This window comes from Stigmatopora nigra, chromosome 22 (assembly GCF_051989575.1).
Source record: "Stigmatopora nigra isolate UIUO_SnigA chromosome 22, RoL_Snig_1.1, whole genome shotgun sequence".
Lineage (NCBI taxonomy): Eukaryota > Metazoa > Chordata > Actinopteri > Syngnathiformes > Syngnathidae > Stigmatopora > Stigmatopora nigra.
Genome location: NC_135529.1, coordinates 2,463,595 through 2,491,033, shown reverse-complemented (window position 1 = coordinate 2,491,033; position 27,439 = coordinate 2,463,595). Strand labels below are relative to the sequence as shown.

At 39.3% G+C, this 27,439-nt stretch overlaps 4 protein-coding genes across 5 annotated transcripts; 3 read left to right on the top strand and 1 right to left on the bottom strand.

The window, feature by feature from the left end:
* Nucleotides 1–325: 325 nt before the first annotated feature.
* On the bottom strand, nt 326–2,741 carry LOC144215789 (isotocin-neurophysin IT 1-like). Its single transcript, XM_077744928.1, has 4 exons — nt 2,633–2,741; nt 2,425–2,549; nt 1,349–1,553; nt 326–621 (listed from the first exon to the last, which is right to left on the bottom strand). The coding sequence occupies exons 2-4, from the start codon at nt 2,542–2,544 to the stop codon at nt 476–478; spliced, it is 471 nt and encodes a 156-aa protein (XP_077601054.1). The 5' UTR covers nt 2,545–2,549; nt 2,633–2,741; the 3' UTR covers nt 326–475.
* On the top strand, nt 434–11,694 carry LOC144215788 (uncharacterized). 2 transcript variants are annotated; one of them, XM_077744925.1, is made up of 8 exons: nt 434–816; nt 4,881–5,048; nt 6,206–7,138; nt 7,705–7,872; nt 8,031–8,181; nt 8,463–8,654; nt 9,963–10,137; nt 10,550–11,694. In XM_077744925.1, exons 3-8 carry the CDS (start codon nt 6,213–6,215, stop codon nt 11,008–11,010), a joined length of 2,073 nt encoding a protein of 690 aa, XP_077601051.1. In that variant the 5' UTR covers nt 434–816; nt 4,881–5,048; nt 6,206–6,212; the 3' UTR covers nt 11,011–11,694. The 2 variants fall into 2 exon arrangements, with proteins under 2 accessions (XP_077601051.1, XP_077601053.1); XM_077744927.1 differs by having other exon boundaries at nt 4,825–5,048.
* A 1,570-nt stretch (nt 11,695–13,264) lies between these two features.
* LOC144215643 (small ribosomal subunit protein mS27-like) lies at nt 13,265–17,897 on the top strand. The gene is made up of 11 exons (XM_077744700.1): nt 13,265–13,353; nt 13,548–13,625; nt 13,998–14,068; nt 14,152–14,210; nt 14,733–14,847; nt 15,060–15,138; nt 15,246–15,361; nt 15,449–15,551; nt 15,629–15,771; nt 17,136–17,297; nt 17,546–17,897. Exons 1-11 carry the CDS (start codon nt 13,281–13,283, stop codon nt 17,789–17,791), a joined length of 1,245 nt encoding a protein of 414 aa, XP_077600826.1. The 5' UTR covers nt 13,265–13,280; the 3' UTR covers nt 17,792–17,897.
* Nucleotides 17,898–22,834: 4,937 nt separating this feature from the next.
* Nucleotides 22,835–26,496, top strand: LOC144215798 (prostaglandin E2 receptor EP4 subtype-like). Its single transcript, XM_077744942.1, has 2 exons — nt 22,835–23,754; nt 24,246–26,496. The coding sequence occupies exons 1-2, from the start codon at nt 22,963–22,965 to the stop codon at nt 24,765–24,767; spliced, it is 1,314 nt and encodes a 437-aa protein (XP_077601068.1). The 5' UTR covers nt 22,835–22,962; the 3' UTR covers nt 24,768–26,496.
* Nucleotides 26,497–27,439: the final 943 nt, after the last annotated feature.

The following is a 27,439-nucleotide window of genomic DNA, read 5'->3' as shown; positions in this document are numbered from 1 at the left end:
TCTCGTAGTAGATAATCACTGATATTGTTACCAATCAACCACCCAGAGATGGCTGCAAGATAAAATTTGATGGAAGAGTTCAGGTTGATAAGGCTTTTGCTGTGTCAGTCTTTGCATTAAATATGAGTTTTGGTGGTTTCCTCCAGTTCGCGTTAAAATATTATTTTGCATCCCCCCAACCCCCCCCCCCCCCCAAAAAATGCATGCTGTGCTCATTGCAGACTCAATTTTGGTAAATGTCTTCTATGTTTGAGTTGTGCCAAGCTCTCAAACAAACCCTTTATTGGTGCAATTTTTTTTTGAAAGACAATGAAGGAGACACAACTGTTTATTATACTTTTTAATATCTAAGCTAGCTGGATGATTGTCATTATACACATACTTTTATACATAAAAATCAACAGACAATAAGAGGGTCAAATGGGCGACTAGTAATATGCAGGAAAGATCTACAGGGTGTCCCCTTAGGGTGAAATCACTGAGCAAGTCGATGAGGGGAGGTGTGGGTTGCAAGATGGAGGAGCCTTACGATGATGTCACCGGGGTCGCCGCCGTCGTATTGGCCCACTTGATCGGCCGCCTCCTCGTCCACGAGGCACGACTGGTCTGCGGCGCAGCTCTCTGAATGGTGGAGAGGAGAAAGGTCTTTAAGTGCAATCAGTCTATGCTCTTATCAGCTTTTTTGGCTTAGCCTTTATGCTGACAAATGGAGGTCACAAGGTCACTGAACCCTTTCTATACAAGAATATGCTTCTCTTAGTAAGGGAAGCTAAAACAACTGCATACTTTGGTATAAACATCTACAGGTTGGAAGAGGTGAGTCGACAATTCTGCTTTTATAAAGGCTGTCAATAAACCAAACACTATCATGGATGACAACACCACTGCAAACTACAATCAACAATAAAAATATGTCATCAAACTAACATTTTCCAATTAATCAATATCATGACAGCTTTCACAATTCAGTTTTTTCTTTTAATTGAGCGATCTTTCATGTCAAGAAAAATAGTCTTAAAACTAAACTTCTATAATGTTTTTTTTTTTTGCTCATTCACATTTCTTTTCATTCGTCTTTTTCTAAATTTCAAAAACTATACAGCAGGTTAAATTGAAAATGTTTTTCATTCCCAAAAAATTAAATAAATAAAATAATAACTGGATGAAAAAAAATTAAATTAAAATCAATTGAAATATGTATTAGTATTTTTTTTCTCATTTTTGGTTGTTCATCTTGGTTCAGTCTAAGTATTCTTCTAAACTAATATAGATTGTATCAGTGTGTTTTTGTTCCAATTCATATTTTGAGCCCCAATACATAGTGTAGTTTTTGCAAGAAATGACATACCGGCATCACAGCAGAGCCCAGAAACAGCGCAGTGTCCTCCCTCAGAGCCACAGGACTTCCCCCCAGCCTGACAGGGGGTGAGCAAGTAGCTCTCCTCCATGCAGTGAGCACTTTCTGGGGAGCCCAGAATGCATCCGAAGGTATCCCCGCAACAGATGCTGGGGCCAAAGCAGCGGCCCCTATCTCCGGGACCGCATGACATGCACTAATAAGACCAAATGATGATTTTAGTCAAAACATATTTTCACTGTGCTTTGTTTTGCATCATTTGTGATTCTTTCCCTAGTTGTCCTGTCATATTAAATAAGGAACTAAATTGAAGTCATCTCGTATACATTTTGTCCAAAATGGTATGCCACTTAAAAATCATTTAATTATATTATCAGATAGTAATTATCATAATAATTATCATAATCATAATAAATTAGTTTTCAAACTGAATGTGCTGTTTTAAATTGTAAAGGTTCATTTGGCTTACATTTGTTCTTGAAATTATGAAAAACATTTGGATTTTTGTTCAAAAATAATTTGTATCATAATACAAAAACAATATTATAAGAGCAAGCAAGTATAAGTCCCCCCAAGCAGTAAGACAAACCATAACCAAATGCTTCACCTCAGAAATAGAAAAGTAATGTGCTAACCCTTCACCCAAAATGTCAAATGATGTTGCAGTACAGCAGTTTTCATCACAATAACATCTTGTCTTCAATAAAGAGCAAAGGAACCAGAAAATCTGATATAAATACCCTCTTGCAAAAGATTTAATCAACTAGTCAAGCCACCGAAAACTGGAGCTCGATGAGAGAAGGAAACAAGTTCTGTACAATAACAGATTGCCCTCCTTTTGTCAATGACAATTCGCAGTAATCCTTGAGTTAGAGCAAAGATTATTCTTTTCTCAATACATTTCTGCACTTTACATTAATAGGAGTGCGGTTGTGATGATAAGCCGTACAGAGAATGAATGAACGAATGAACATAAGAGTTTCACTTTACTCCAACGGACATACCTGCAGTTCTAGTTTTCGGTTGTATTGGATAGCTATCCTCAAAAAAACGATAAAACAGCTCACCTTCCGTAACGGGGCGTCCATGATGGAGCGTTTCCCACCAATAGGACAGTTTGAGATGTAGCATGCTGAGCATCCAGACAGGAGGAAAAACAGGCACAGGGACACAGTTGCTCCGCTCATCTTCACTGAAACAGGAGGAAAAGTTAACTTGTACAAAACTAAGAACCAAAAAGCACAAAGCCAAAAGAACGCTTTTTTTTGTTCTTACAGCTTGTCTAATTTTGGTTCCGATGCTTCCACTTGCTGGTCCACTCCCGTAATATCTTCTTAATGCTCCCCAGATCTCCTTTTAAAGTGTGACAGGAAGACCAAAGCCACTTAGGACTCCTTAATGAATCACTTATGGGTGGCTGATGGCACTGACCAGCGGGCAGGTCAATGGTCAGATAGGTCTGTAGTAGCGTTTGTCTCATGAATCATTCCAGTCCGTGACTTTGCATGCTTGACAGGACCACCAGTCAGTAAGGTGGCAAGGTCAAATTGTAAAGAGGCCGGAAAACACGTGATGAGAGTAGAACTGTGATCTCGTCTTAATTATCATAAGCAGTGAAGGAACAGTCTAGTCGTCTCGTGTCTTTAATTACATTCAACTACTTCTTTGGGCTTCATCATACTTCACCAGTTGCCATATTGATTTTATCCCCTGTTTTTAGACCTCAACCTGAGTATGAAACCAAAGATGGAAATTAACATTTGGCTATAATCTTGCATTCTTTCATGTTCATTATGTGGTCCCTTTCTTAAGTCAATTAAACAAAAACTGTGTATCCCAAAAATGAAAAATTATCGTATCATGATCTTAATATCTATCAGTCATGTGGTGTAAGAATTATGTCTGTATTACATTTATGTAAGATTTTTTTTCAACTATTTATTACAGTAACATATACTGAGACAAGGAAACAATAAATACATTCACTTCATTTAGAGCTTGGGCTGATTCCTATTCATTGACAATGCACATAGTGGAAGAATGACCGCAAATAAATGTTCGTAGATATCTTTATTTTATTACTCAAATAAACAAAAAAAAAACAAGATGCCTTTTTCAATATCAATTAATACACAGACACGTGCATGTATATGTGACATCAATGTGCTAATATCTTTTATGGATTGAAGCCCACATTGTCCAGGTCCTTGGGTTAATTGGCCTCATGAGTTAATTAACACAGATAATGACAGGCCAAAAATCGAAAGAGGACAGTTTGCCTCCTTCAATGATATGAGTTCAATTACTCATGCTTGACTCACACACTTGCCACCTCACTCTGATTAATAACTTAAGATAGCAGTTGATGTCTTTTCTTTCACAAACTTCAATCCACCTCTCACAAGACTTTTGGGGATTTATTTATATTTGATTCCACTGCTTATTTCCTTCGTAACAGGGAATTTTTTGCATGAAAATATACAACTCATAGGCTGGGCCTACCTGCAGCTTTTTTGCTGCTTTGTGGGTTGAAGTTTAAAGTACTACTTTTATGGATTGTGACGAGGGTGTTATTTTCCCCCTCTGGTGGTCGTGTTCATACACTTGATTCATGGTGTTAAGAAAAAAAGGGCCTGTCTTTTTAGGGATATGGATATTCAAATAAATTGTGATGCTTGTTTGTAAATTTTTACAAAGGTAATACGCTGCATGAGTTTTTTGTATTGTGTAATATATAAAAGTTCGGTTGGTAGTCGAGTTTGGTTTATATTTGAAAAACTTTCCTGTAAAAATTATTGGCTTTTAGTCTGATGAGAAGAAATTCACATGTTGATGAAAATAACAATAAAAAAGATATCATTTCAATTGACTGTATTTGATTCAGTATGGTGTTAAAAATATTACATCACACTGAATGCTATTTCTCAAATCTTGAGATGTGAGTGACCTGACTTATGAATCAACTTTGTCTCTGCATTACAGTGTAACCAAAAAAAAAAATTCAACTCCTTAAGGCCATACAATTGTGTTTATTTAGCAACAAAGGGGAGCAAGAACTAAAGATCAAAACACAGCTTTTACATCAGACATAGGCATTGTCGTCATCATTGACTTGACAAAAAGCCTAGTAGTCATCATACCCTCAGCTGCGTATGAAGAAATTGTATAGTGCTTCTCCACTGCTCTTGCATTTGACAAAATTAGAATGCGCTGCCTCATGTAACAACTTGGGTGGCAAATCCCGAGTACATAATTGACATTTTTACAAACATTTGTGTTCCTTCTTATGCAATTATAGAGATGAGTGTTTCCATCCTGCATGGATGCATGCTGTTCAACATTCAAAGTGCATTGTTTGTGGAAGAAAAATCCAGCCAGCCCTCCCCGCATTCCTCCGAAAGCTTTACAAATCCCCATTTCATCCAGAAACGGAGATGTCTATCTAGTGTTTCCTTATTTTTCTGCAGGAAGGCACTGGACTTGTTGACTTCCTCTCCCCTCCCTTCCTTCCTTCTCTCCAAAGGTACTCATCTGAAAAAGGAGAACAAAGTGATTGTTCCTGTTCTCTTTCTTAAGTCCCTCCAAAAAGCTCATCTGTGGAAGGTCCGCGCATTGTCAGAAGGGAGCGGGAGGGAGAACGGCCGGCCGCACGGAGTCACAGCATCACAGCATCAAAACAACTCTGCCACAGGTACGCCATACACACACAGACTCACACAGGGGACATCTTTAATGGCACTTTCCCCAAGGCACAGTAAAATACTTGACAACATTTGACTACTCAAATACAATAGTAGGATAAAAACATAAATGATATTCTGTTTATGTCATATACGGTAAAGGTGTATGCATCTATTCACAAAATTAGGTAGGCATGATCCCATGACATCCAATGCAAGAATGTATTACAATCAATTCCTACACAAAGTCAATTATTTTGGCAATATGAGTGTCTTGCATACTATTCTATTATTTTGGTTGTTATAGGGTGAAGGTAACTGATAACTACAATTACTAAATGGCAATGTTAATACAGTGATCCCTCAAATATCGCGGAGAATGTAGACCAGATATGGCCACGATGATAGAAAAAACGCAAACCCCTATTATTGCTACATTCCATACTACGTTTTTTGCACCTAGATAAAAATACAAGAACGACAAATATCAAGATGTGCATTTATTAAATATCACAGTTAACGGCATATGAAACTGTAATGTATTAATATCTAAATATAATATATACTAATACGCTTGTATCAAAGTGTTTTGGCTCCTGTATAGGATTTTATTCCTTTCTGAATCTAATGAAGGGATAATTGAGTATACTATATGAATATGCTCTCAGCATGTGCCTTTTTGTCTCATATTCTAAGTGCCTGTTTCAAAGTAGATATTGCAGTTCTATCATGATTCTGAAGGGTTAGCAATATTATATGAATCAAATAGTTTTTGTAATCAAATGATGTAGTATTTTCTTTTCACATGGGTAATTGAAACTGTTCAGGTTTTTGTTTCAGGTGAGTACATAGGTGAAAGAGAAAAAAAGGAAGTTTTTAAAATCCAACACATGAATAGAGATTTGAAAGAAGGTGATGGAGAAGTGGAAAGGTGACTGGTAACAATTTCATTAAGTTCCCAATTTCAGGATAGGATATTTTTGCGAAATTAAGAAGTGAAAGATGTAAGTGGGTGTGTACGCACTGGCTCGAGTTGAAACTGCTTGTGGTCTGGAGTAGTAAAAGTTCCCCAAATATATATAAATATATACTTTATCACTCTTCCACTTGATGTTTGTGATTGCCAATTGTAGATGATGTAAATGAATGATTCATTGTCTTTCTGTAGAATTCACATGGAAAGAGTCCATCTCTCCCATTCACCAAGTCCTCCTTTCAGAGAGGATGTCCACCAACCAGATCAGCACAGGTTCTATGTGACCTCACCTCCCATCATCATTAAGCCCCCGACTGTTGAAAACTCCTTGCTGGTTGCACCTAGTTTCTTCCCAATGCTGAGCTCCACTCAGACTAACCAAGAAGGGTCTCAAAAGCGCAAAAGGACTCCTTTAAAAGCGGATGTCCATGAGTTCGAGAGTACTGAGGACGAGGAAAGGTCCAAACCCCAAACAGTTAACCTCTCCCACTTGCACTTTCCGTCTCATGCCGACGCTCCCTTTCCCGCTCGGCTCGGAATGATCGAGTTGAGCCGACTACAGTTTCATCACAGGACCGCAGACATGGACACAGTGAAGCGGAGTCCTCTAAGCCCCCCTTCGATGTGGGGGCCGCCTCCTTTCCTCTTCCACCCGTCGTACTTCCCACCTCTCCACCACAGCTTCATCCCGTATCCCGTCTTCATGCCCAGCCCTGTCGTGGCCCTTGCGCCCAGGGAAGACGTCAGGCCCGCGCGGCGTATCCAACACGCCCCCCTTCAAGGCACACCGAGCGGCGGCGAGAAGCGCGGATTCGACGTCAACGTGGACGACAGCTACTACGTGGATGTGGGTGGTGATCAGAAGAGGTGGAAGTGCCGTATGTGCGATAAGTCCTACACATCCAAATACAACCTAGTCACCCACATTCTGGGCCACAAGGGCATCAAGCCTCACGGGTGTCACCTGTGTGGGAAGCTATTCAAGCAGCTGAGCCACCTGCATACACACCTGCTCACCCATCGGGGCATGAGGCCTCATAAGTGTCAGGTGTGTCACAAGGCCTTCACCCAGACCAGCCATCTGAAGAGGCATATGATGCAACATAGTGATGTCAAGCCTTATAGGTACATTTTTCTTTGTTCTCTGTTTCCATAGTGTGCCAATCAATCATTTCAGGAGTGAATATTCCAGGTCATTTTGCCAGATTGACTTCATGCACTGCAATCATTTGTGCATCAAAACCCAAAGAAATGGGTCTCTTCCACAAAATTGGATTTCAAAAGAAAAAAAATTAAAATATTCATCACTTAAAAAGATCATACAATTCAATAATTACCGTAATATGATACTATTTTCCACTTGGAATTTGTAATTCACAAATGTAATCTAATCTAAGTGTGTGGGCTACCTCTAGTGATGCATGAAAAATAAATCAATGCCCAAATCCAGATCAAATATTTTTAACTGTTATTTTCGTAATCTTTTTTTTGTGTTAAAACCACAAGTGATGTTACAGAGGGTTTTCCCTGTCTGATTATTCATGAATGAAATCTGTGTAATTCTTCACAAAAATTGATCTATGATTTGTAATAGTGATACATTGACAATGAAGTATTTTTAGCTGATCCCAAAAGCAAAGAGTGTAAAAAAACACACCCACTGATGTAACCTACATTTACTTGCCCACCAGCTGTGGCGTGTGTGGCCGAGGCTTCGCTTATCCCAGTGAGCTACGCGCCCACGAATTGAAGCATGAGAAAGGCCAGGACAATGTATGCGTCGAGTGCGGTTTGGACTTCCCCACTCTTGCCCAGCTCAAGAGACACCTGACGGCCCACCGGGGCCCCACCTTGTACAGGTGAGACAGAGATTAGGCCAGCCACTCAAAGATGACAACTAATTTTGCTTCATATGCCTGTTCTTCTGCCTTTATGATACCTATGCTGTATTTGTTGGAAAAATATGGAGTGGCTATTTAAATTGCATATGAAGCGACAATCCTTGTTGTTCCTGCAGGTGCTCCGAGTGCCAGAAGACATTTCAGTACCCAAGTCAGCTCCAGAACCACATGATGAAGCATAAAGACATCCGTCCATACATCTGCAGCGAGTGCGGGATGGAGTTCATCCAATCTCACCACCTCAAGCAGCACACGCTCACTCACAAAGTAGGTGGACGATTGGTCTGCATGCAAGGCTTCTTACTTGTGTATTATAAAACTGGTGGATAGACAGGTCATTCATAGATTGGGTGAAATAGTCTATGACATTTCCTATTGTGCATTGGTATTAAGAACCTAGAGAATAGAAAAATAGGCAACTATTGTTGGTGTCAACTGCACCTATGTTGAACTTCCTGCCCTCCGTATTTGTTGATGCTATTTGATAGTAATTGTTGATGTTGTCCTTAGATGAATAAGGATCTTTAACATTTTCACCCTGCCAACAGGGCGTAAAGGAGCACAAATGTCGCATCTGCAGCCGGGAATTCACACTGCTGGCCAACATGAAGCGTCACGTGCTCATTCACACCAATGTGAGGGCCTACCAGTGCCACAAGTGCTTCAAAAGCTTTGTACAGAAACAGACCCTCAAGGCTCACATGATCGTCCACTCTGAGATCAAGCCTTACAAGTGCAAGGTGCGTGCAAACTAGCAATGGTCAAAAGATGGTTTAGAGACTTAAAGACAGCTTGTTCCTTTCTTTAAACCGCCCACACGTGTATTGGATCGACCGCAAGTGGAGTGTTCTGGTTGCGTTAGGGCATGTTAATGGAAAAAGGTTTGGTCAGGAGAACATTTTCAAGGGTTTAGGTGTGGAAATTTCGTGTTTGATGCTCAAGGTGGGAGGCAGACTACAAAATCATAGAATTTAAAATGAGATTGACTAACATAAGCAATTTTGCATTCAATCCTTTGGTAGCACTGCTCTTTTAACCTCATTTCTGAATGCAGAATTCATCACTTTTGGCCATCTTTATAATTCTGTTAGCTCACTACCTGAGAAGTCCTTCGTCACTCGCATTCGGAAATTTGACCTTGGTGTTTAAATGAAGGCCCGCATGGGAGCATGACCAGATAGCAAGGAGGCTTTTTGGCAGTGACGGCCACCTCGCTCATAGGAAGGATATCGGCGTACAAAACCGCCTCTCTAACAATGGTCTCCTGCCTCCCCGGAGAACCAGGCCCGTAAATAGATTTCATCTCGCTTTCTCTGCTGCTCGGAGTGGGGGGGCTTCCTGTTTTCTCACGGTCCTCTCGGACAGTCTCGAGTCCCTCTCTCCTCCTGAAGGAAAGGACCACCCTAATAAAAAAAAAAAAGAATGGAAAGGAAGGACAACGGAGGAGTTGCCCTTCCCTGTTCTGTTGCTTCCTCTGGCTCGGTCCTTCTGTTTTTCTTCTGTTTTTCTTCTGTTTACGTGTGTGTGCGTGTGTGTGTGTCTGCTTGTGCTGATGAGCGAGAGAAGACAGTGAGAGAGAAAACGAGGAAATCAAGGATGGCGGGGGGGGGGGGGGGGGGGGTACACTGGGTGTATCAGAGAGGAAATGCCTGCGCATTCATTCACGATTACGTGCAGTCATTCAAAAGAAATTTGACAGAGAAAACACATCCCAATGTCATACTTTCTATATGGCCCTTTCCTTTGGTATACCAAAAGTATGCAACATTAACAATAATATCGAAAACAATAAAAGAGGCAAGATATTTATTATTAGGATAGAGACACTCGGCTGGGCTAAGATAGATATTATACATATTTTCGGGCTATTATAAGTTTATTCTGTTCTGCAAACATAAATAGTATCACATGTTCATTTTATTCAGACCTCAGCTGTATTGGTTTGTGTCCCTCTCACCTAAGAATACTTGAAATTTATATTATTTTGGTTTACTGCACAAATTGATTCTTAAACTGCAACTGGTTCAAAACTGTCGTTGACCTTTCAGCTCTGTGGCAAAGAGTTCAACAGGATGCACAATCTCATGGGCCACATGCATCTTCATTCGGACAGCAAACCCTTCAAGTGTCTCTACTGTTCGAGCAAGTTCACGCTGAAGGGAAACCTTACTAGGCACATGAAGGTGAAGCACGGTGTCATGGACAGAGGGCTGGACGAAAGATGTAAGCATCGTTGCCATTGCGCTCAGTACAGTGGAGTTCTGTGCAGTTACATTTATTTTTATGGCTGACATTGATGGGGATGAACGTCCAATCCATTCTAATTGTGAAGGTGCCGGCAGTAAATTATCATTGCCATACAGTAACAGTCAAAATGGATTGATGAGTAAACCTTAAAAAAAAGTATGTTTATGAGATCTTTTAATGAGACAAAACATTTTGCTATTTCATGCCATTGTCTATTATGGTTTTGGTCCCTATGGCAACATTAAGGGGATTTTTTTGTGTTTAAAAATTGTGTTCTGAATAATCAGAGATCTAAAAAAAATGTATTGGCGTATTCTGAGCTTCCTTCTTTCACATTTTTAATAGGTAATTTTAAGTAATTTGATTTGAATTCCATTTTTCATTCTAGTATTCCGACAGCGGGGACGTTTCTGCCTCTCCTCTCCAATGAGTCTGTTGGGCCGTTTCAACCAAAAAGAGCCGTTTGATCTTTCTCAGAAGCCTTCAGGCCTGCCGGGTCTTCATCTTCCACAATCTGATGGCGAAAGCGCACCTGGTAGTTCTTGCCATGAGGAGGATGAGGAGAGTTTGTACAGGCACAGTCAGTACAGCCCTGATGAAAATCAACACGAGCCCTCAGGGGTGGTGGAGCCACGAGGGCGGGGGTCTCCCTCTATAGGGGGACACTTGAATACATCATTGAGACAAGTTGAGAGAAGTCACGGAGAGTTGGATGGTCATGCTGCTGAGTCTAAGATAGATGAGAAACTTGACATTGAGATAAAGGGAAGGTTAAAGACAGATGTTGTAAAAGAAACAAATGAGGTGAAAGACATGGGAGAAAAATTAAAACAAAATGATGAAGAGTGAAAAGATGATGCAGGATTTCTGTATTGTTGATAGATGAGAAATGTACAGCAGTCGGAAACTACTAGTTGGGGATATTTGGCTTTCCCGGTCAAATATTAGGATGGGCTATTAAGTCTTAATGTGACTATATTCTTAGTTAGTCTGTCTATTGTACATTTTAAATTCATTCCGAATACACCAATATTTCTTACTTGATTGAGGTTGATACAGGTTGTGTGAGGAGGTAGGAAATAGTGCATTATCTCAGGTGACTACAAAAACTGTGAAGAATTCATTTGTAACATGGCAAAAGGGCTCTCTGGGGATAGTACTTTTGACTTCAAAATGTACATTAGTATTTGAAAAAAAAACTTTCCTCATTTCCTCAAATTGGTGCGTCAGTTTTCGATTAAGGTTAAAAGAAAAAAGAACATATGATTTGAATCCGGTATTTCTCAAATGAAAAGTATACTTCAGTGTAACGCTCACCTTTATTTCTCTCAAAATTAAGGTGACATTGAACATGAAAAGAAAGTGTCAAGCTATGTATTATGTGGAATATTGCATCATAAATTCTGAGGAAATTACTGTCAATAAGAGGGTGATGGTTGTCAATACTGTATCTCACATGTGTAGTACAATACAAATAAATATATATTTTTTAGAAGAATGAACAAAATAGTTTTACAAATGGACTGCATGTGATTAAATAAATGTTGTGTGACACAAGTAATTTCAAGCAATGATTTTGTAAATGATTGTACATACTTTGTGACTAATTTGTCAGCATGTGAGCTACTGAAAACATGGTCAAATAAACTGTGATTTTGCACTCACTCTCTTTTTGCCCATTTTGTTATTTTAGAGCTGATTAGTGTTGTAAATGCAGAGCAGCGAGCAGGCGGAAACGAGCATGATTTTGTTCAATTTAAGGCAAAAATGCAGTTGACGACATTGGCGATGAACAGCCTTGAAGGCTGAATACATTTGCATGTATTATAAACTTCATTTTTCTTCTGGCTGCTTCCCTTTCAAAGGAAAGGAAGAGGAAGAAAAAACACCTTTTTGCCCTTCTGTCTTTTTGCTGGTGATCAAACAAGCAGTGGTTGTCCCACACAAAGAATAACATGTGTGCATGAGTCACAACATAAGCATTCATTGTGCATATATACATGATGATATAAATACAGTGTTCATAATTAATGTCAATTAGTGATGTTGCCATTTGTTCCATCACTTCAGCCGACAACATGCCTTGCATTCCACTGTATGTACTGTCATTTCTCATGAGATCAAATGCAGAAGAGCAGCTTCTCTATTCTGCGCACTATCAACCACTGAGCAAAACAACGGTGAAACTGCAAACAGATTGAGGAAGTTCTCACATCCCTGTTTCCTTTCCTTACCTATCCGTTTCAATCCCAACCGCTAGCTCGGCGAGAAACCACAAAGTGGAACATCATTTTTTTCCTCCTGATTTGTTCCTTGATGCATTGCAATGCCTTGTTTCATCTGAGAGTTTATAAATTTGACTAGGGACTGCAAATATGTAAGTACACTTCAATCCTGTATGCCTTCAAACATTGATTTCCTTGACTTATGTCCTGTGCAGGTAAGAGCTTCCTGTTTTTAGTAACCGGCATGCGAACGAGCGGGTGCTAAAATTCTTCCATGTTTTGTTTGACTAAAGCGTCCCCACCCCAGATTCAACCTGTCACCCCCATTGACACGCAGCCAAGGCGCTACTGCATTGTGCACTATATTTATAGCCGAGAGATCAGTCAGCCCGCTTTAGGTGTTTGAAAAATGGTGGCCCTGCAATGCCAAAAAAAGAATGCATACAAAAGAAGGTAAAAAGTGAATTAACAGGAAATTTCTAGCAATATTGAGGACAATATCTACTTAAGGGTTCTATTTAATACTTTTAGTCTAGTCCATGGGAAGCCTGGAGAACCCCTATCCAGTCTGTTTTGCAAACCTCAGTAGGTTTAGGGTTTGGGTTAGGGTTTATCCAGTCTGTTTTCCATTCCACCAACACCTCAAATAATCGGGATCGGAATGACGCCCTATCCCTAAACCTAAATTTAAACCTAAACCTAACTCTAGTGTTAGGGTTAGAGTTTTCAAAGACTCGGGCGTACGCCATCATTATAGGAACAAATGAAAATGTAATTAATTTCATGAATTTATAACAGTTCATTTCCATCATTCTCTTTTAATTTGCAGTACCAATTTTGGTTTAACCCGGAGGAGAGAGCACCCCCTTCCCTGAGAAATGGTATCGTCCAAAGATGGCGTCCTCCTTGCTGAGACGCTACCTTACTGCTGCTGTCAAAGTTAAACGTTCATCTCCTTCCTTCTCGGGTGAGAATGACTTTAATATAAAAATGCCTGCTTGTGGTTTTGAAAAATTTGAATTGTAATCAAGTCCTGTAGAATTCAACGTCCACTAACTAGCTGCAGCTAACAACAGTTTAAGTCTCAAATTCTCAGTCTCTAAACAAATGATTTAAATTAATTCTTTCTAATCAATGATAAAAACATTATTCCGTTTGCAGCCAGAAGATGGTTACTTTCATCAGCTTATTCAGACACGTCATTGTGGGAGGCAAGAGAGAAAGACCCTAAAAATTTGGGTAAGCACAGCATACCGTTTGTTGTCATTTAGTAAAAAAATAATAATCTTTATGAATGATGGTAACATACCATAGCAATGACCTCTTAATTTGAATGAAAATTACTCCCGTGCATGTATTATCGATCTTTTTTCAAAAAAGAATGCCATATCCTATGAAATGAATTTTGCACTTCCTTAAAGGACCACAAGGTGGGGGTGTAGCTTCGTTCTTGTCATTGTGCCTGTCAAAATGAACACAAATGGAGATACTATTTTGTAACAGTAATTACTAATTCCATCTATTCTAATGTTAGCATGCTACATCAACACCTGTTGCCAATGTTACTAGCAAATTTTAATACTTTTTTCCCAAAAAAAAAAAAAATTCTAGCGCTGCTGGCCGACAATATGGACAGAATATATGAGAGGAATTTTCCAGTTAGCTCCTTGACGGTGTCACAGGTAAGTGTATTACTTTGATATCACTAAAATTTAATGTTTATAGTTATTTGGAGTGCATTGGTCTTAATATTTTTATTCTGCAGTTTGTGGATAATGTATCATGCAGAGAGGAGGTGGATCAAGCTGAATACTACCTTTACAAGTAAGTCAAATCTAGTGCTGTGAAGTTCTATTTTTTGTTTTCCTGGAATGTATGTATGTTTTGTTTTTTGCCCCCCTCATATGCTTTGCTTTGTTTCATTCTTTCCTGTTTATTTTTTCCACTGGATATCTGGTGACGACATTTAGGACTTTAACGGCCTTTCAAGTTGTTTCTAATGAGCAACCGAATACGATAACCCGAATAAATATTTAGTTTTAACATTTAAACCAAAATTGCTTCTCTGCTTTCTGTAGAATCTTTGGAACGTTAAATGTGCCAATGATGAAGGCAGTACATTTTTGTTGTTGTATTTTGTTTGTCACTTTGAAAAATATTTCTGTATAATTGTAGTAGTAATAGTAGCTATAACATCTTCTTGCAGTGTAGATGACCTAAATGTGTTGTCTGTTTGTCATGAAGTTTTTCCAATGAGATGAAGCCGGACGTGTTTGTTCAGTTATACGATCTCTTCCATGTGTAACTTAACACCATATGGTCTAAACTTCATTTTTCACCCTCTAGGTTTCGCCACAGTCCAAATTGTTGGTACCTTAGAGATTGGACTATTCACAGTTGGATCAGGCAGTGTTTGAAATACGGCGCCAAAGACAAGGCCCTCCACACGCTCCGGAACAAGGTACACACTTCAGCATGTCGCTCCCAATGGCTTAGAAACCAGTCGCAAGTCCTGGACCAAACATGGAATAATATCATTTTCGAAAACACTGTATCATATAGCAAAGTTGTGTAGTACTGCACTCTCCAGCCACAGTTATAAATACAAGACTAAATAAAATAGCATGTAACTGGGTGTGGTACAAAATAAATGAATACCAAAATGTATTGTAGGTCCAGTATGGAATCTTCCCGGACAACTTTACCTACAATCTGCTCATTGATTCCTACCTGAAGGACAAGGAGTTTGAAAGTAAGCTATTGACATTGCACTGTTCTCTTGATATAATTAGGACTGCATAAGTGTTAAAGAACCACGTTGTGTATATTTGATTGCTAATTTGGCCCATCAATTTCCAGGGGCATCATTCGTGGTGGAGGAGGTGATGCTTCAGGAAGCCTTTGACCTTCCCTCCACACAGATGCTATCATTGTATACTCTGGCCAGTTACCTAGCAACCAGTCCTAAACTCACAGTGAGTGAAACAATACATTAAAAGTGGTGGTTACACAATGGACTTTGTTATTGGGAGATGTCAAACTTGCACTATATATTCACTCAGGTGTCACAGGAGCGAGCGCTGGGTGCCTCGCTGCTCATCTGTGGCCTTAAACAAGACAACAGTGCAGGCCTCACCGCCGCGCTGCTTGGGAACGCTTTGCTAGGTAAGGATTGGAGGTGATAGCTTTTGTGTTTTTTTTTTTTTAAATTGAAGGTCTACATAGTACGTTTGTGTTTTCAGGGAAAGTGGAGATGAACAAAGGCATCCACGCTGTGTTCAAAGGCATGCCTCTCTTCTGGGAGCGAGGATATATACGTCGGGCGTTGGAGGTCATGGAGAGTGCTGTCACCTCACGTGATGACCTCAAACTCTCCAAGGACTCGGTAAAGATGGAACATGCTCAATACACTGGTGTGCAGTCAACCACTATTTTAGCCTACTTGTGACAAGGGACTAGTTTGAAGTGATTAGAGCAACCTAATCCTGAGAAAGGTTGTGCTCTCATCAGCACCTATCTTGCACAAGGGTTCACCAAAAAAAACACGCAAGTACGGGAAGAATTTGCAACGTAAAAAGGTCTGAGTCACGATTCAAGGCCAGAACTTGTATGAGACAAGCTGACCACAATCTGAAATATATTTAATTTTGTTTAGTAATTATAACATTTTTTTTAAATCCTAAGGCAACGCTAAACCACCCCATTAGGAGACAATTTCATCATTTACTTCATATTAGGGCTGGGCAATCAGGAAATATTTTCATCATAATCATGAGCATGAGATTATTATCATGAAGTGCAAATGATCACATTTACATGCAATTTAATCCAAATTCAAAAGTGCAGTACAAATATTCAATTGACTGAATACATAATAGCCTTTGATGGCTTGAAATATTATCATTTCAATAAAACCAAGAGTGATAAAATAAATTCATCTTGTTTCTAGTAAAGAAACCTTTACCAAACAACGATGTAATTTTTATTTATTTAGAATGATGTCCTTCAAATGACATCTTAAAATAGGTTGTTAAGATTCCTCATTGACCGCTGCAACATTTCAACTGGCGCACTGTGAATTTCATCCTGAATTCACCATGGCTACTAAAATGACGGTGTGTTTACATATTCAAGGTCACTTTTTTGCAGCGCCTGCTCATGTCTGCCAATTGCGTTTAAAAAAAAATCCCTTTTTTGGAGGGGATTACCCTGTAAATGAAAACCATTTTAAAGCTCAACTCTGAATAGTACATAACAACATTATCGTAGCATTGTTAAGCAAAAAACGACCATGTTAATTTTTATCATACGAGTCGGTTTTGTATAAAAATGATTACCTGAATGAAATATCACTCATTATTCCTTTGAAAACAACACTCTCACCTGGTGATGAACACAACACAGACACACTGAACTTTAATTATCATTACTATTCAGGAGCAGCTGTACACCGTCAGGTCAGGTATGATAATACAGCCTTTTTCTAATGAGATTTTTAGAAGGCCCAGAGCACTCGGTGCGTCTCTGAGCGTCATCCACCCTATAAACCAAATACTCTGTGACAGACAATATTGGAGAGTCTGCCCATAGCACTATAGGACATTTTATATTGGCGTCATTTCTCAGCAATGGGATTGCATTACGAGTGGAGGCCACCTGTTAAATATCACACCCGGCTAACTGTATCTTTATTACATTTGTCCCTTAGAATTTGAATTCAGAATGGACTTATGATTTGCTTCATTTCAGTTGGCATTTGTAGGCGACTTGCTACACGAGCTGTCGTCCACTGCATCTGATTCATCTGGAGACGAGTCGTCATCCGAAGAAAATGAAGATTCAAAAGAAGAAATTGACGAAGATGATCGGGCGGAGAAGGAAAAACTTTCTGAATATGAGAGTAAATTCAAGGTACTTTGTTATAATGTAAAACATTTCCCAGGTCTGAACACATTCATTTTTGTACCACTAACCTGTCAAAATACAAAGAGTGAAAAACGACAGCTTCCTTCTACTTGACACACTGGTTCAAATCATGACATTTTAAAAGCCGTCTCTGTATGCTGCATGATTGTTAAAAATGGATTTTGGACATAAACAGTAATCAGAATCGCACAATTGTAGTACACATTTAGTCTAATGTATTGTTGTTTCCCCAGGTGTTGGTTAGTCAACTGGAGGCTCAGGGAAAAATTGACGCTTCTGACTTTCGGACATTGGCAACCAATCTGGCCCAGCAGCAGCTGCTCTCCATGGAGAAACCAGACCTGGATCATTACGAGACCCAACTGGAAGCCTGGGAGGTGGAGAGGAAGCAATTGACCCAGAGGGAGCAGGAGGCAAGGAGGAAGGCTGAAGAGGAGAAGCAGCAGCGTCTCGCTGCTGATGCGACGCTCCAGCAATAGCCTTAAAAGCTGAAATCTACAAATAACACTTACCGTGTGTTAATATTGGTATGTTAATGTTTATTCTTTGTTTAAGCTAGAATTAAAAGGAAATCAAATGTCTCAATTCACTTGTGTGAGTCTTTTTCTCATGAAAATCTACGAAGAGAATGTTGAGATCACATCCTTCCATTCCTTTTCCTGTGGGGAACGTTTGCGTCCTGGGCAGTTTTCTCACAAGGGGTAAAGAAAGGGTTACTACGTCCAAGAATTTTCTGATAACTAATCTGAAGAAAGGGGATACTTTGCTGGCAAAGGAATTTACTTATGAGCGTTAAACACAAGGAAAGCATTATATTGTCCTGATCCTTTGTGTGATGTTTGCGAGAAAAGCCGATGCTACCCGCGTCAAGCATGAAGCGCTTGACTTCATGTGTGACGCTATTTAGATTTGGCCTGATGATAAATTCTCAGAGGGAACACAAAACATTATTGCCCAATGATGCTGAGATACTTTGCTTTCCACAACTTCTAATGAAAAACAATGTCATTAATTTTAACTACACTATATATCTATAAGTTCCTTACACTGAATAAATTAGGTACATGTCAATATTTATGAAAGACCATCCAGTCAGTCAGCCAATGTTGACATCCAGTCCACCTAACCTGGAACACTGAAATGGTTCTTTTAAGAAGTTCCATCATTAAGAGAGCCATCCTTTTAAAGAAAATTGTTAGAAATAGTACGATGTTTATGTTCTTGTACTAGCCTTTCAAGACAGTTCTATGTAACTCTGGCCTATAATAGTTGTGAGGATATTGGATTGACTTCAAATGAACAATGGCCTGCACACTCTTTAGTGAAGCAAATAAATATAAAAAATGCGGATGTTTTTCACTTGCATAGTTTGCAAAGCAGCCCTGTGCTGCTGTGAGTTACTGCTGCGGGAAATTGTATTGCTGGCTGATATTCCATCTGGTTAGAGATATCAACTAAAGAACCAGCATATCCTTATCACTGCAATTTTTTTAAAGCAAGAACATCAGGTTCTTTTTATAGGACTTTGGGAACACAAACATTGCTTGCATGCACCTTTATTGCCATGTAAACATGGAGAAAAGTTACATGTGTCATGGTTGTTTGAATTGCAGAATATGGTTTAATCACCACCAAATGGCGATATTTCTTTATTCCTCATAGTCAATGTATGCATGTTACAGATTGCCTCGAAATTAATTTGTATTTCAGGCAGATGGGCGCCAGCGGTGCATTGTGCATTAAGTCAAAGGTAATTGAATCTTTTTTTAGATTCAATTGGGATCTGGTGTCATTCATTAGTGCGCTTTTTTTAAATCCTTAAATATGACTTGTTCCATGCCACATGGTTTCTAGCTGCCTTTTAGGATGTAAAACAATGCCCAATTTATCATTTATTATTATTAGTATTACAATTAATGTATGTTATGTGTTATTCTGGAGAAAATATTCAATAATTTTGCTTACTATTTGGAATTATTCCTAAACTGTTAAGTGTATGTCAAAAAATGGAGCTTTTTAGAGTGATTATCCATACACCCTGTACGTCCTGCTGAGTTGAACGAGCATTACTCCCACTAAATTCATTGACTCACCAAATGACTGCAGTTGACTGGAATTTCAGATTTTAATCATAATATTTTCAAAAGAGTCTAGATACAACCCCTCCCAAGAACACCCAGTTAGAACATTTGGAGATTTTGAGGAACACTGATGACTATACGTTATGCATAAATGAGTTCAATACAATCTGGGTTGGTCTTTTGGGAGAAATGACTTGTAGTTGCTGTTAATGAAGAAGAAAAAAAGGCTAATGTCCATTTGGTTAATAATTAAAACACGATACTTAACTTGTGAGCATTCACACACGTACACAATTTAAATAGTCGCACAACAATAAAGTGCATGCTGACTTCCTCCAGGCATATTGCGAGTTGACTATAAACATGAATGCAATTTCAGAAAATCCAGTATAACGTTTGTGTGATGGAAAGAATTGTTATTGCCAATCAGTTTTTGTGTTGGCAAATCATAAAAAAATATTGCCAGTCTAAACAGTTAATTCATAAAATGCTGATTTTGTACTTTATGTTTACTATAATGACAAACTGTGGTGTTCTGAGTAAATTTCCAACAAATGACTGTTAACATTTTTTATTGTATGGTAATGCCTTGCTTCAGTCATCTTTCCAACACCTTTTTTTTTTATTAAAAAAAGGAAAAATATACTGGCTAATTGTCTGCAAATTATGGTATTTGTCTTATATTTATCCTTTCTAGGGGTAACAAATGTAATTTTTGACATATTTTCATTTTCATTCATTTGTATTTTATAAAATATATTTTTTAAATTGTTGATGACGGTGACATATGAAACTACTCCATTACCGATAACATTTTATTATTCATGATTTTTTAAATATAATTCAGCCTAATAGAAGTGTTTGTTCCACTTTGGGGGGAGATATGATTGTTTCAAAAGTGTCATAAACGAAGCCTTTATCTCAAGATGTTACTGATTTTGTATAGGAGCTATTATAAAAATCCAAAGTCATGAATTACTATATGCCTCATTTGATAATGAGTCCTATGAAAGATTGTAATTGTATCTCTATTCTGCTGAAAATGCAAAACATTCAATTATCATACTGACATTTCAAAGGAAACAGCAGATTAAGTTGTGAAAACAAGTAGTCACATGTCTTTATTCAAATGTTGTCAGACATTAAAGATGCCAAAATGCAGGTTCTTGCATGTGCACATTGCCTTCTTAAATCCTGGCGGGAACTCTAGCTTGTCCGTGCCTGTCTTAGCAGATATTGTCTTCTTATTTGGCTGCAGGATGACGACTAAGATATTTTCCCATTCTTTCAAAAAGCCTTGCGGCCAAAACATGCTATCAGGTGATAAAGGGCGGTTCACACCTAGCTTCAAAAGCCCAAACAAACATTCAGAAAGTCGAAAAGGAAAAGACTTTGTATGAGTTTTTGAAACTAATATTAGTCTCTTACAGTTAGGTAACAAAACTACCACGTGATACAAAGTTATTGTTCTTCACCAATGTTTTCTTCTCATTCACAAAGTGTTCCACAATACAAAATGTAACAGGATTGTTGAAGTGCTTTTGACAGGAACACTGATTGTAGTTCATTTGTGAACTTTACTGTAGTAATGCGAGTATGCTCCAGGTTATCTGACTGCCAACACACAAATCCAGGAAAAGCACATTCTTAAGAGGCCTTAATCAGACAAATCTGCTTTCTCTACATTCTGCACAGGCTCAAAATGGGACAGATGTATGGTGTAGGCAAGCAATTCTGACATCATGCATTATTTTGCCTGTACACCCATGTTGTGTAACAATTGTGTATAAAAGAGAAACAGCCCATTTTGCCAATTGTCCTGCATGCAGCCTCCACCCAAAAAAATGGCATTAGCACTTAATGTTCTGCACTTAGTAAGTACAAAATGGTGCAAAAATATACTGATTTGTTACCATTAAAGCATACAGTCTCTGAAAGTCAGTTAACTACAAAATTGTTTTTAAACGCAATGTTTTAACGCCAATTACACAATGATGCAGACAAAACAACGGTAATCTACAAGTACAGACATAAGTGTAGAACATTTTTTTAAAGTCCTTCACCCCAAACAACCTTTTTTGCACCTGGCAACAAGGAACGCAATAAAGATTTCTTAGCGCGCAGGTTAAATTACTGTGACGTCAGGCGTTGCCCCCTCCAGGTCCAGCATGTTCTTTTGCTAGCTGTGGAAGGCCTGCAGCAAAAGACACAAATAGTCTGCTTTTGTAACACTTTAAGTGGTCATTTGGTATCAGGGCACTGACCACTTAGTGTAGAGATCTAAAGTCAATGAGATCCAGACATGCACCTACAACACTTGATGGGATTTGAATCAAACTACAATGCAAAAAAATTAAAGGCTATTTATAAGAATCCTAACCTGTGAATCATTAAAACATTCATACCAGATCAAGTTCTTTGAGCCAAACCACAACTGCCTAATTTAACCAAATCCACAAATTTGGGAGCTATCAATTATGCTAACCATTTACATACTCAAATACGGGCAAGAACGCTGTTTATCAGGAATTTTAAGGTTTATTTTATCAAATGAATGTGGGTCTATTAACATATATATACATAATTTAAAAGACGCAAGTTATTTTGTTTAACATTTGATGATAGAGCGCCAATTGTAAATGTTGTTAAGGTCGAGGGCGCCTGGGTGGTCAAGTGGTAAGTGTGTCGGCCTAACAGTTGGATCCCGGGTCGGTCCTTACTCTGTGGAGTTCGCATGTCCTCCCCAGACCTGTGTGGGTTTTCTCTGGATGAATGAATGATTATTAAAAGTGACACTGCTTACGAGCACAGTCATTTTGTGATGTCTGTGATATACGCACACAGCCACTAATAGACCCGAGCACAAGCGGATGTGATAATGCGTATTAATGATATAATGATGTCGGGTGGGCGACCTGGGATACTCACATTTAGTTGTCTTTTTGATCACTGCTGGACTCAGTCAACTTAGATTGGAGGTCTATCGCTGTCAATGGCAGCCAATAAGTTATTAAAGCACCTATTAGATACATAGAATGACTTTAATTTAGTAAATTACCCCTTTTGTAATTTAATATTAAAATGTATGACCCCATTCTCGTAAAATTTGAACTTTTGTCCGTGTGCAATAGCAACTTTGTTCTTGTAGTATTCAAACAAATGATATTATATGACTTATTTCTCATCTCATGACACAAAAGTACAACAAATTTCGCCTTTTTTGGTAGCATTTCACCAATATTTTGATTTTAATCTCACAATATTATAGATTATTGTTCCTGTTTTGCCCTAATTGATTGAATAAAAAAATGACAGGGGTTCCTAATGATTTGGCTTTGCGTGCGTCAAAGAAAGCAAGGGGGAGGAGACCCTCAAGTGTTGAATGAAGTCAGGTCACCGTAGCGTGGAGTTTGCCTTCTTCTCTCCCTCCTCCTCCTCCTCCTCTTTCACGCCCAGCCCAGATAGGCTCTCTGAAAGGACGCACTCCTGTCAAAACTTATTTTCCCTCTTTGGTGGCTTTTAAAACAATGCCATAAAGGTGAGAAAGTTGGTCAATAGGACCATCCAGCATGGAGACGAGCGAGCAGTCCATGACGGGGCGCACCATGATCCCCACCATCCCGTCCATCATGTTCCTCTTCGGCGTGGTGGGCAATGTGATCGCCATCGTGGTGTTGTGCAGGTCTCGGAAGGAGCAGAAGGAGACCACCTTCTACACGCTGGTGTGCGGTCTAGCCGTTACCGACCTCCTGGGCACCCTGCTGGCCAGCCCAGTGACCATCGCTACATACATGAAGGGGGCCTGGCCCGGCGGGGACCCCCTTTGCCAATACTTTGGCTTCACCTTGATCTTCTTCTCCCTGGCTGGGCTCAGCATCATCTGTGCCATGTCGGTGGAGCGCTACATTGCCATCAACCACGCGTATTTCTACAACGACTACGTGGACCAGAAGCTGGCCGGAGCGACCCTGGTGGCCATCTACGTGTCCAACGCACTTTTCTGCGGCTTGCCTGCGGTGGGCTTCGGTCGCGTCCAGAAGCAGTACCCTCAGACGTGGTGCTTCCTGGAGTGGCGCAGCGACGAGACGAGCGACGCGGCGTTCAACTTTATGTACGCCGGCTTTAGCGCGGTGCTCATCCTGGCCACCGTGCTGTGCAATGTGCTGGTGTGCGGGGCTCTCATCCGCATGCACCGGCGTTACATGCGCAGGACGTCGCTGGGAACCGACCTGGCTCGGGGAAGCCTGGACGCGCGCAAGAGAGGACGTAGTTTCGGACGCATGGCCGGGGCTGAAATCCAGATGGTCATCTTGCTCATCGGTACCTCGGCAGTGGTGCTCATCTGCTCCATTCCACTTGTTGTGAGTCTTTTATTGGCTTTTTGGAACGCCTTTTGCTCATTCTTCGAGAGTTGATTGTTGTTGTTGTTTTCTTAGTTTTTGCTTTCTTCCTTTGAGCCTTTTAAGGAAATAATCGTATAATACTGGTCTACATTGAACTATTCATTAATTTTCTCAACCGCTTTATCCGTACTAGGGTTGCGGAGGGTGCTGGGGTTTTTTTCAGATATGGTATCATTGTATGTTTACTTTCTCACAGTGAACTTCCTGTGACAAGAGAGTGATCACTTTTAAATGTATTGGAGGGAAAAGACTACTAGAATATTCTAAGAATAAGAAGCGTATGCACCAAACAAATAAGGCTATGCGACCTTGTAATATAATACTAATAGTAATCATCTTATTTTGTCACCGTAGCATCTATTCATGGAGCACTGCAACACTTGTTGGATTACTCATTTTGTGGCCACTTTGCAGGTTTGAATCTTTTTCATTTCATGCTGTATTTGCAGGCTCAGGTCTTTCTGAACCAGTTGTATAAGACGCCAGTGGAACTCCGCTTGGACAAAAACCCTGACCTGACGGCCATTCGCTTCGCTTCCTTCAACCCTATCCTTGACCCGTGGATCTACATCTTGCTGCGAAAAGCTGTGGCCCGCCAGCTGGTGGAGAACGTGAAGTGCCTCTTCTGTAAGGTGGTCTTGGGAGGCCAGAAGAAGAGTGAGAACAGGAGCTTGCGCTGTTCAGAAGGCGCACCACATCCGCTTTCTTCCGTCGTCTCCAAGCACTCGCCAGTGTCTGGAGACAGTTCCCATACATTAGCGACATCCAGCAAGAATTGTAATCAATTTCAGAAAGCTGAAGGTCTCTCGTGGACTTTGTCATGCGAACAAGGCAATGTGGCCCCTAGGACAGAGGGGGGCAATGTGCACCCTAGGACAGAGGGGGGTAATATGCCCAAGGCTACCCCAGCTATAGACCCTGGGTTGCATGTGCCACTCAGCACGTTAAACACAGAGGAAAAATGCATCTGAACTCGAGTTGACTTCAAAATGGAGCCCACGTGGAAGGAAAAACTGAGACCTATCTCACAGGCAATCAGTCAAAGCAAATACTGTTGACAATGAGGACTTTAAAACTGTTGCCTCACAACGAGATGGTCCGGAATGTTGCATTTCCAAGGATTTCAAAGGATGTTCCAAAATTGCCGAACTAGCTTCAATGCGACAAACTGAATTTTACACGACGTAAGATAACAGGATCAAAGCATTGTTTATACTACTGGAGGAGTGGTTATGGTTCTGTGGTGAATCAGTGACAAAAAGGAAAATCTTGTGTTTGTTTTTCCGTCCACTTGTCAGTTAGTAGTTACTTCCTGGTTCAGATTTCAGGACGACAGGACTCAGGATATTTGAACTCTGGGATAGAACCATTTTCTTTTATTCCGGAACAAGATTTATCGATTCCACGGCGATTCGATTGGTTACAAAAAGAGGAGGTGCAGCCATGTAATTTAATTTGTCTGTCTGCATATTAGCTACCTGCTGATTTATCAAGTTCCTATTCTTGACTTTAAAGATGGAAACAGTTTCATGCTAATGAAAATAATAAAACTGTAATAAAATGTTTCTCTGAGAAAAGTAAAGGATGTTTTTCTTATACGTATATGTATTTCAGAAAGAATTGAACACTAGCATCTTAATTTTGGGGTGACAAAAAAATGGCTAAATACAATCAAAATGCTATCTTTCACTATTTTAGATCAAAATAACTTGCCACGCAAGGTCATGACCTATCTCTGCTGTTGTTATTTTGATGAAATTTGATATTCCTCCAGAACTGGCTCCCCTCTTTGTGACCCAAATGACGGGAATTAAAAGACGCGCTTCCTCTTTTTGGACCAGCTCGTGATGATCATTTTTAAGACAGCTTTTTCACCTGAACTCAGTGAGATCAGACATCAAGAATAACACGAGGGTCCATATGATTCATTAACTTGAGGTCAGCAGAAGCAGCAGTGAATGTGATCCTGCTGTCTTTCTTGGAAAGGCCTTTTTTTAAAGGATGTGTTATTTCAGCTACATGACTAATGGGCAGTGTGCAGTTTTATTTATGTGGTCAACAGTAACTGTTCCTTTTTTTTTGTCTGTGTTGCAATCCACACAAATAATACATCTTAAATATCTGCAGAAGGACATGAGATTCCAGTTTGTGACACCTAATCATTTACATGTGGCTGCTGGGAATATTTTTTTCCACATCTATTGCATTTATGCTTTGCGAGGCTTTTTGGCAATGTTTTTTTACTCTCTTTTTAAATCACATTTGTGATGGACGTAAGTCAAGATGGACAATGTGGTGAAAGATGATGTTTTGAATGAACTTCTTTTGCAAAGCTCAACTCCAAGTCCAACAGTGCCTAAAGTGTTCATGCAAATCTGTGAAGATGATCTCCAACTCTGGTGGTTTATAATAATACACAATGAATCTTGATGTTTTAGACCAAATAGTAAAAAAAAGGTCAAATCCGGTTAGACAGTGTATTGGACCAATAACTCTTCATTTCTATCAACATAAAAGGAATTCCTACACTCTAAGTAAGTTATATTTAAGAAGCATGTATTTAATTGTTTAATAAATGCTGTTTTTCTTTCTTTATCAGTTATTTGCAAAAAAAAATATTGATATTTAAGACCAAAATGAGCTATATCTAAGTTGACTTGAAGTTAGAGTTAAGAAGGGAATAAAATACATATAATTGGATTTTTGTTGTTCCTGTTCTTTCCAACATTGTCGATTTACTATAATCTTCACTTTGCTTTATGACCTAAATTACTGATTACATAATCTAGACTCTAGATTATGTAATCAGTAATTTAGGGGTGCATACACTGTATGCAATCAAAGACACGTGCTCGGGAGGTGCCAGTACTGAGCATTCATTTCTTATAAAGTCAAATCATTTCATGAATTCTATCCTTCTGTCCATGTGATATATAGTACTTACTATGTGCTCTTTTTTCCTCGCTAGTAGAAAAACCTTGGCCTCTAAGTAGGAAAAATACATATAACTGCTACTAGTATCTTGATCGACATCAGTTACGTTGTCTAAAATCATATTTGAGCTCCAGGTTTCAAAGCTTTAATTCTGAAGCTAAAAAAATTGACTGCACAATATACATATCAAATGTACGAAATGTATATTCACAACCTTTATAAGGAATGTAACTATTTTCCTTGTGTAAATAACATAGAATCCAAATATATGGACTTTATGAACTCCATATATGAATGCCATGTCTTGATTAGTGCTAAATTGTCAGTATATATTTTATAAATAAATAACATGTTCTAGAGTGCAGAAATCTCATAGTCATGGAAAGCAGTAGTAAGCCATAACCATTCCTCATACACTACTGAATTGTCTTACTAGTGAGGACAAAAGACATAGCGGTACATGGACCTTAAGCTGGACGTTAAGGGTATTGAATAATTGCTTAGTGACTTTTCATAGATCACACAATTCTCGGTGTTGTTCAGCCGGATGAAATGAAGCGGCATATAATGGTGATAGGACTATAATAAGCTCCAAGCCAATAGCTCTTGGCCCTATTGAAATGAAACATCGGCCTTTTGGACCGGTTCTCCCTCCATTACGGGGACAGCGCTAATGATAGTGGCTAAATCTCATGCAAGCAATTGTCAG

Excerpts from the sequence above, each read along its gene's own strand:
- LOC144215788 (XM_077744925.1), top strand. The coding sequence starts at position 6,213 with ATGGAAAGAGTCCATCTCTCCCATTCACCAAGTCCTCCTTTCAGAGAG. Across the intron at positions 8,182-8,462 it reads AGCACACGCTCACTCACAAA|GGCGTAAAGGAGCACAAATG; the intron begins GTAGGTGGACGA and ends CCCTGCCAACAG. Across the intron at positions 8,655-9,962 it reads TCAAGCCTTACAAGTGCAAG|CTCTGTGGCAAAGAGTTCAA; the intron begins GTGCGTGCAAAC and ends TTGACCTTTCAG.
- LOC144215789 (XM_077744928.1), bottom strand. The coding sequence starts at position 2,544 with ATGAGCGGAGCAACTGTGTCCCTGTGCCTGTTTTTCCTCCTGTCTGGA. Across the intron at positions 1,554-2,424 it reads TGGACGCCCCGTTACGGAAG|TGCATGTCATGCGGTCCCGG; the intron begins GTGAGCTGTTTT and ends TGGTCTTATTAG. Across the intron at positions 622-1,348 it reads TGGGCTCTGCTGTGATGCCG|AGAGCTGCGCCGCAGACCAG; the intron begins GTATGTCATTTC and ends TCCACCATTCAG.
- LOC144215798 (XM_077744942.1), top strand. The coding sequence starts at position 22,963 with ATGGAGACGAGCGAGCAGTCCATGACGGGGCGCACCATGATCCCCACC. Across the intron at positions 23,755-24,245 it reads TCTGCTCCATTCCACTTGTT|GCTCAGGTCTTTCTGAACCA; the intron begins GTGAGTCTTTTA and ends CTGTATTTGCAG.
- LOC144215643 (XM_077744700.1), top strand. The coding sequence starts at position 13,281 with ATGGCGTCCTCCTTGCTGAGACGCTACCTTACTGCTGCTGTCAAAGTT. Across the intron at positions 15,552-15,628 it reads GCTTGGGAACGCTTTGCTAG|GGAAAGTGGAGATGAACAAA; the intron begins GTAAGGATTGGA and ends TTGTGTTTTCAG. Across the intron at positions 15,772-17,135 it reads TCAAACTCTCCAAGGACTCG|TTGGCATTTGTAGGCGACTT; the intron begins GTAAAGATGGAA and ends GCTTCATTTCAG.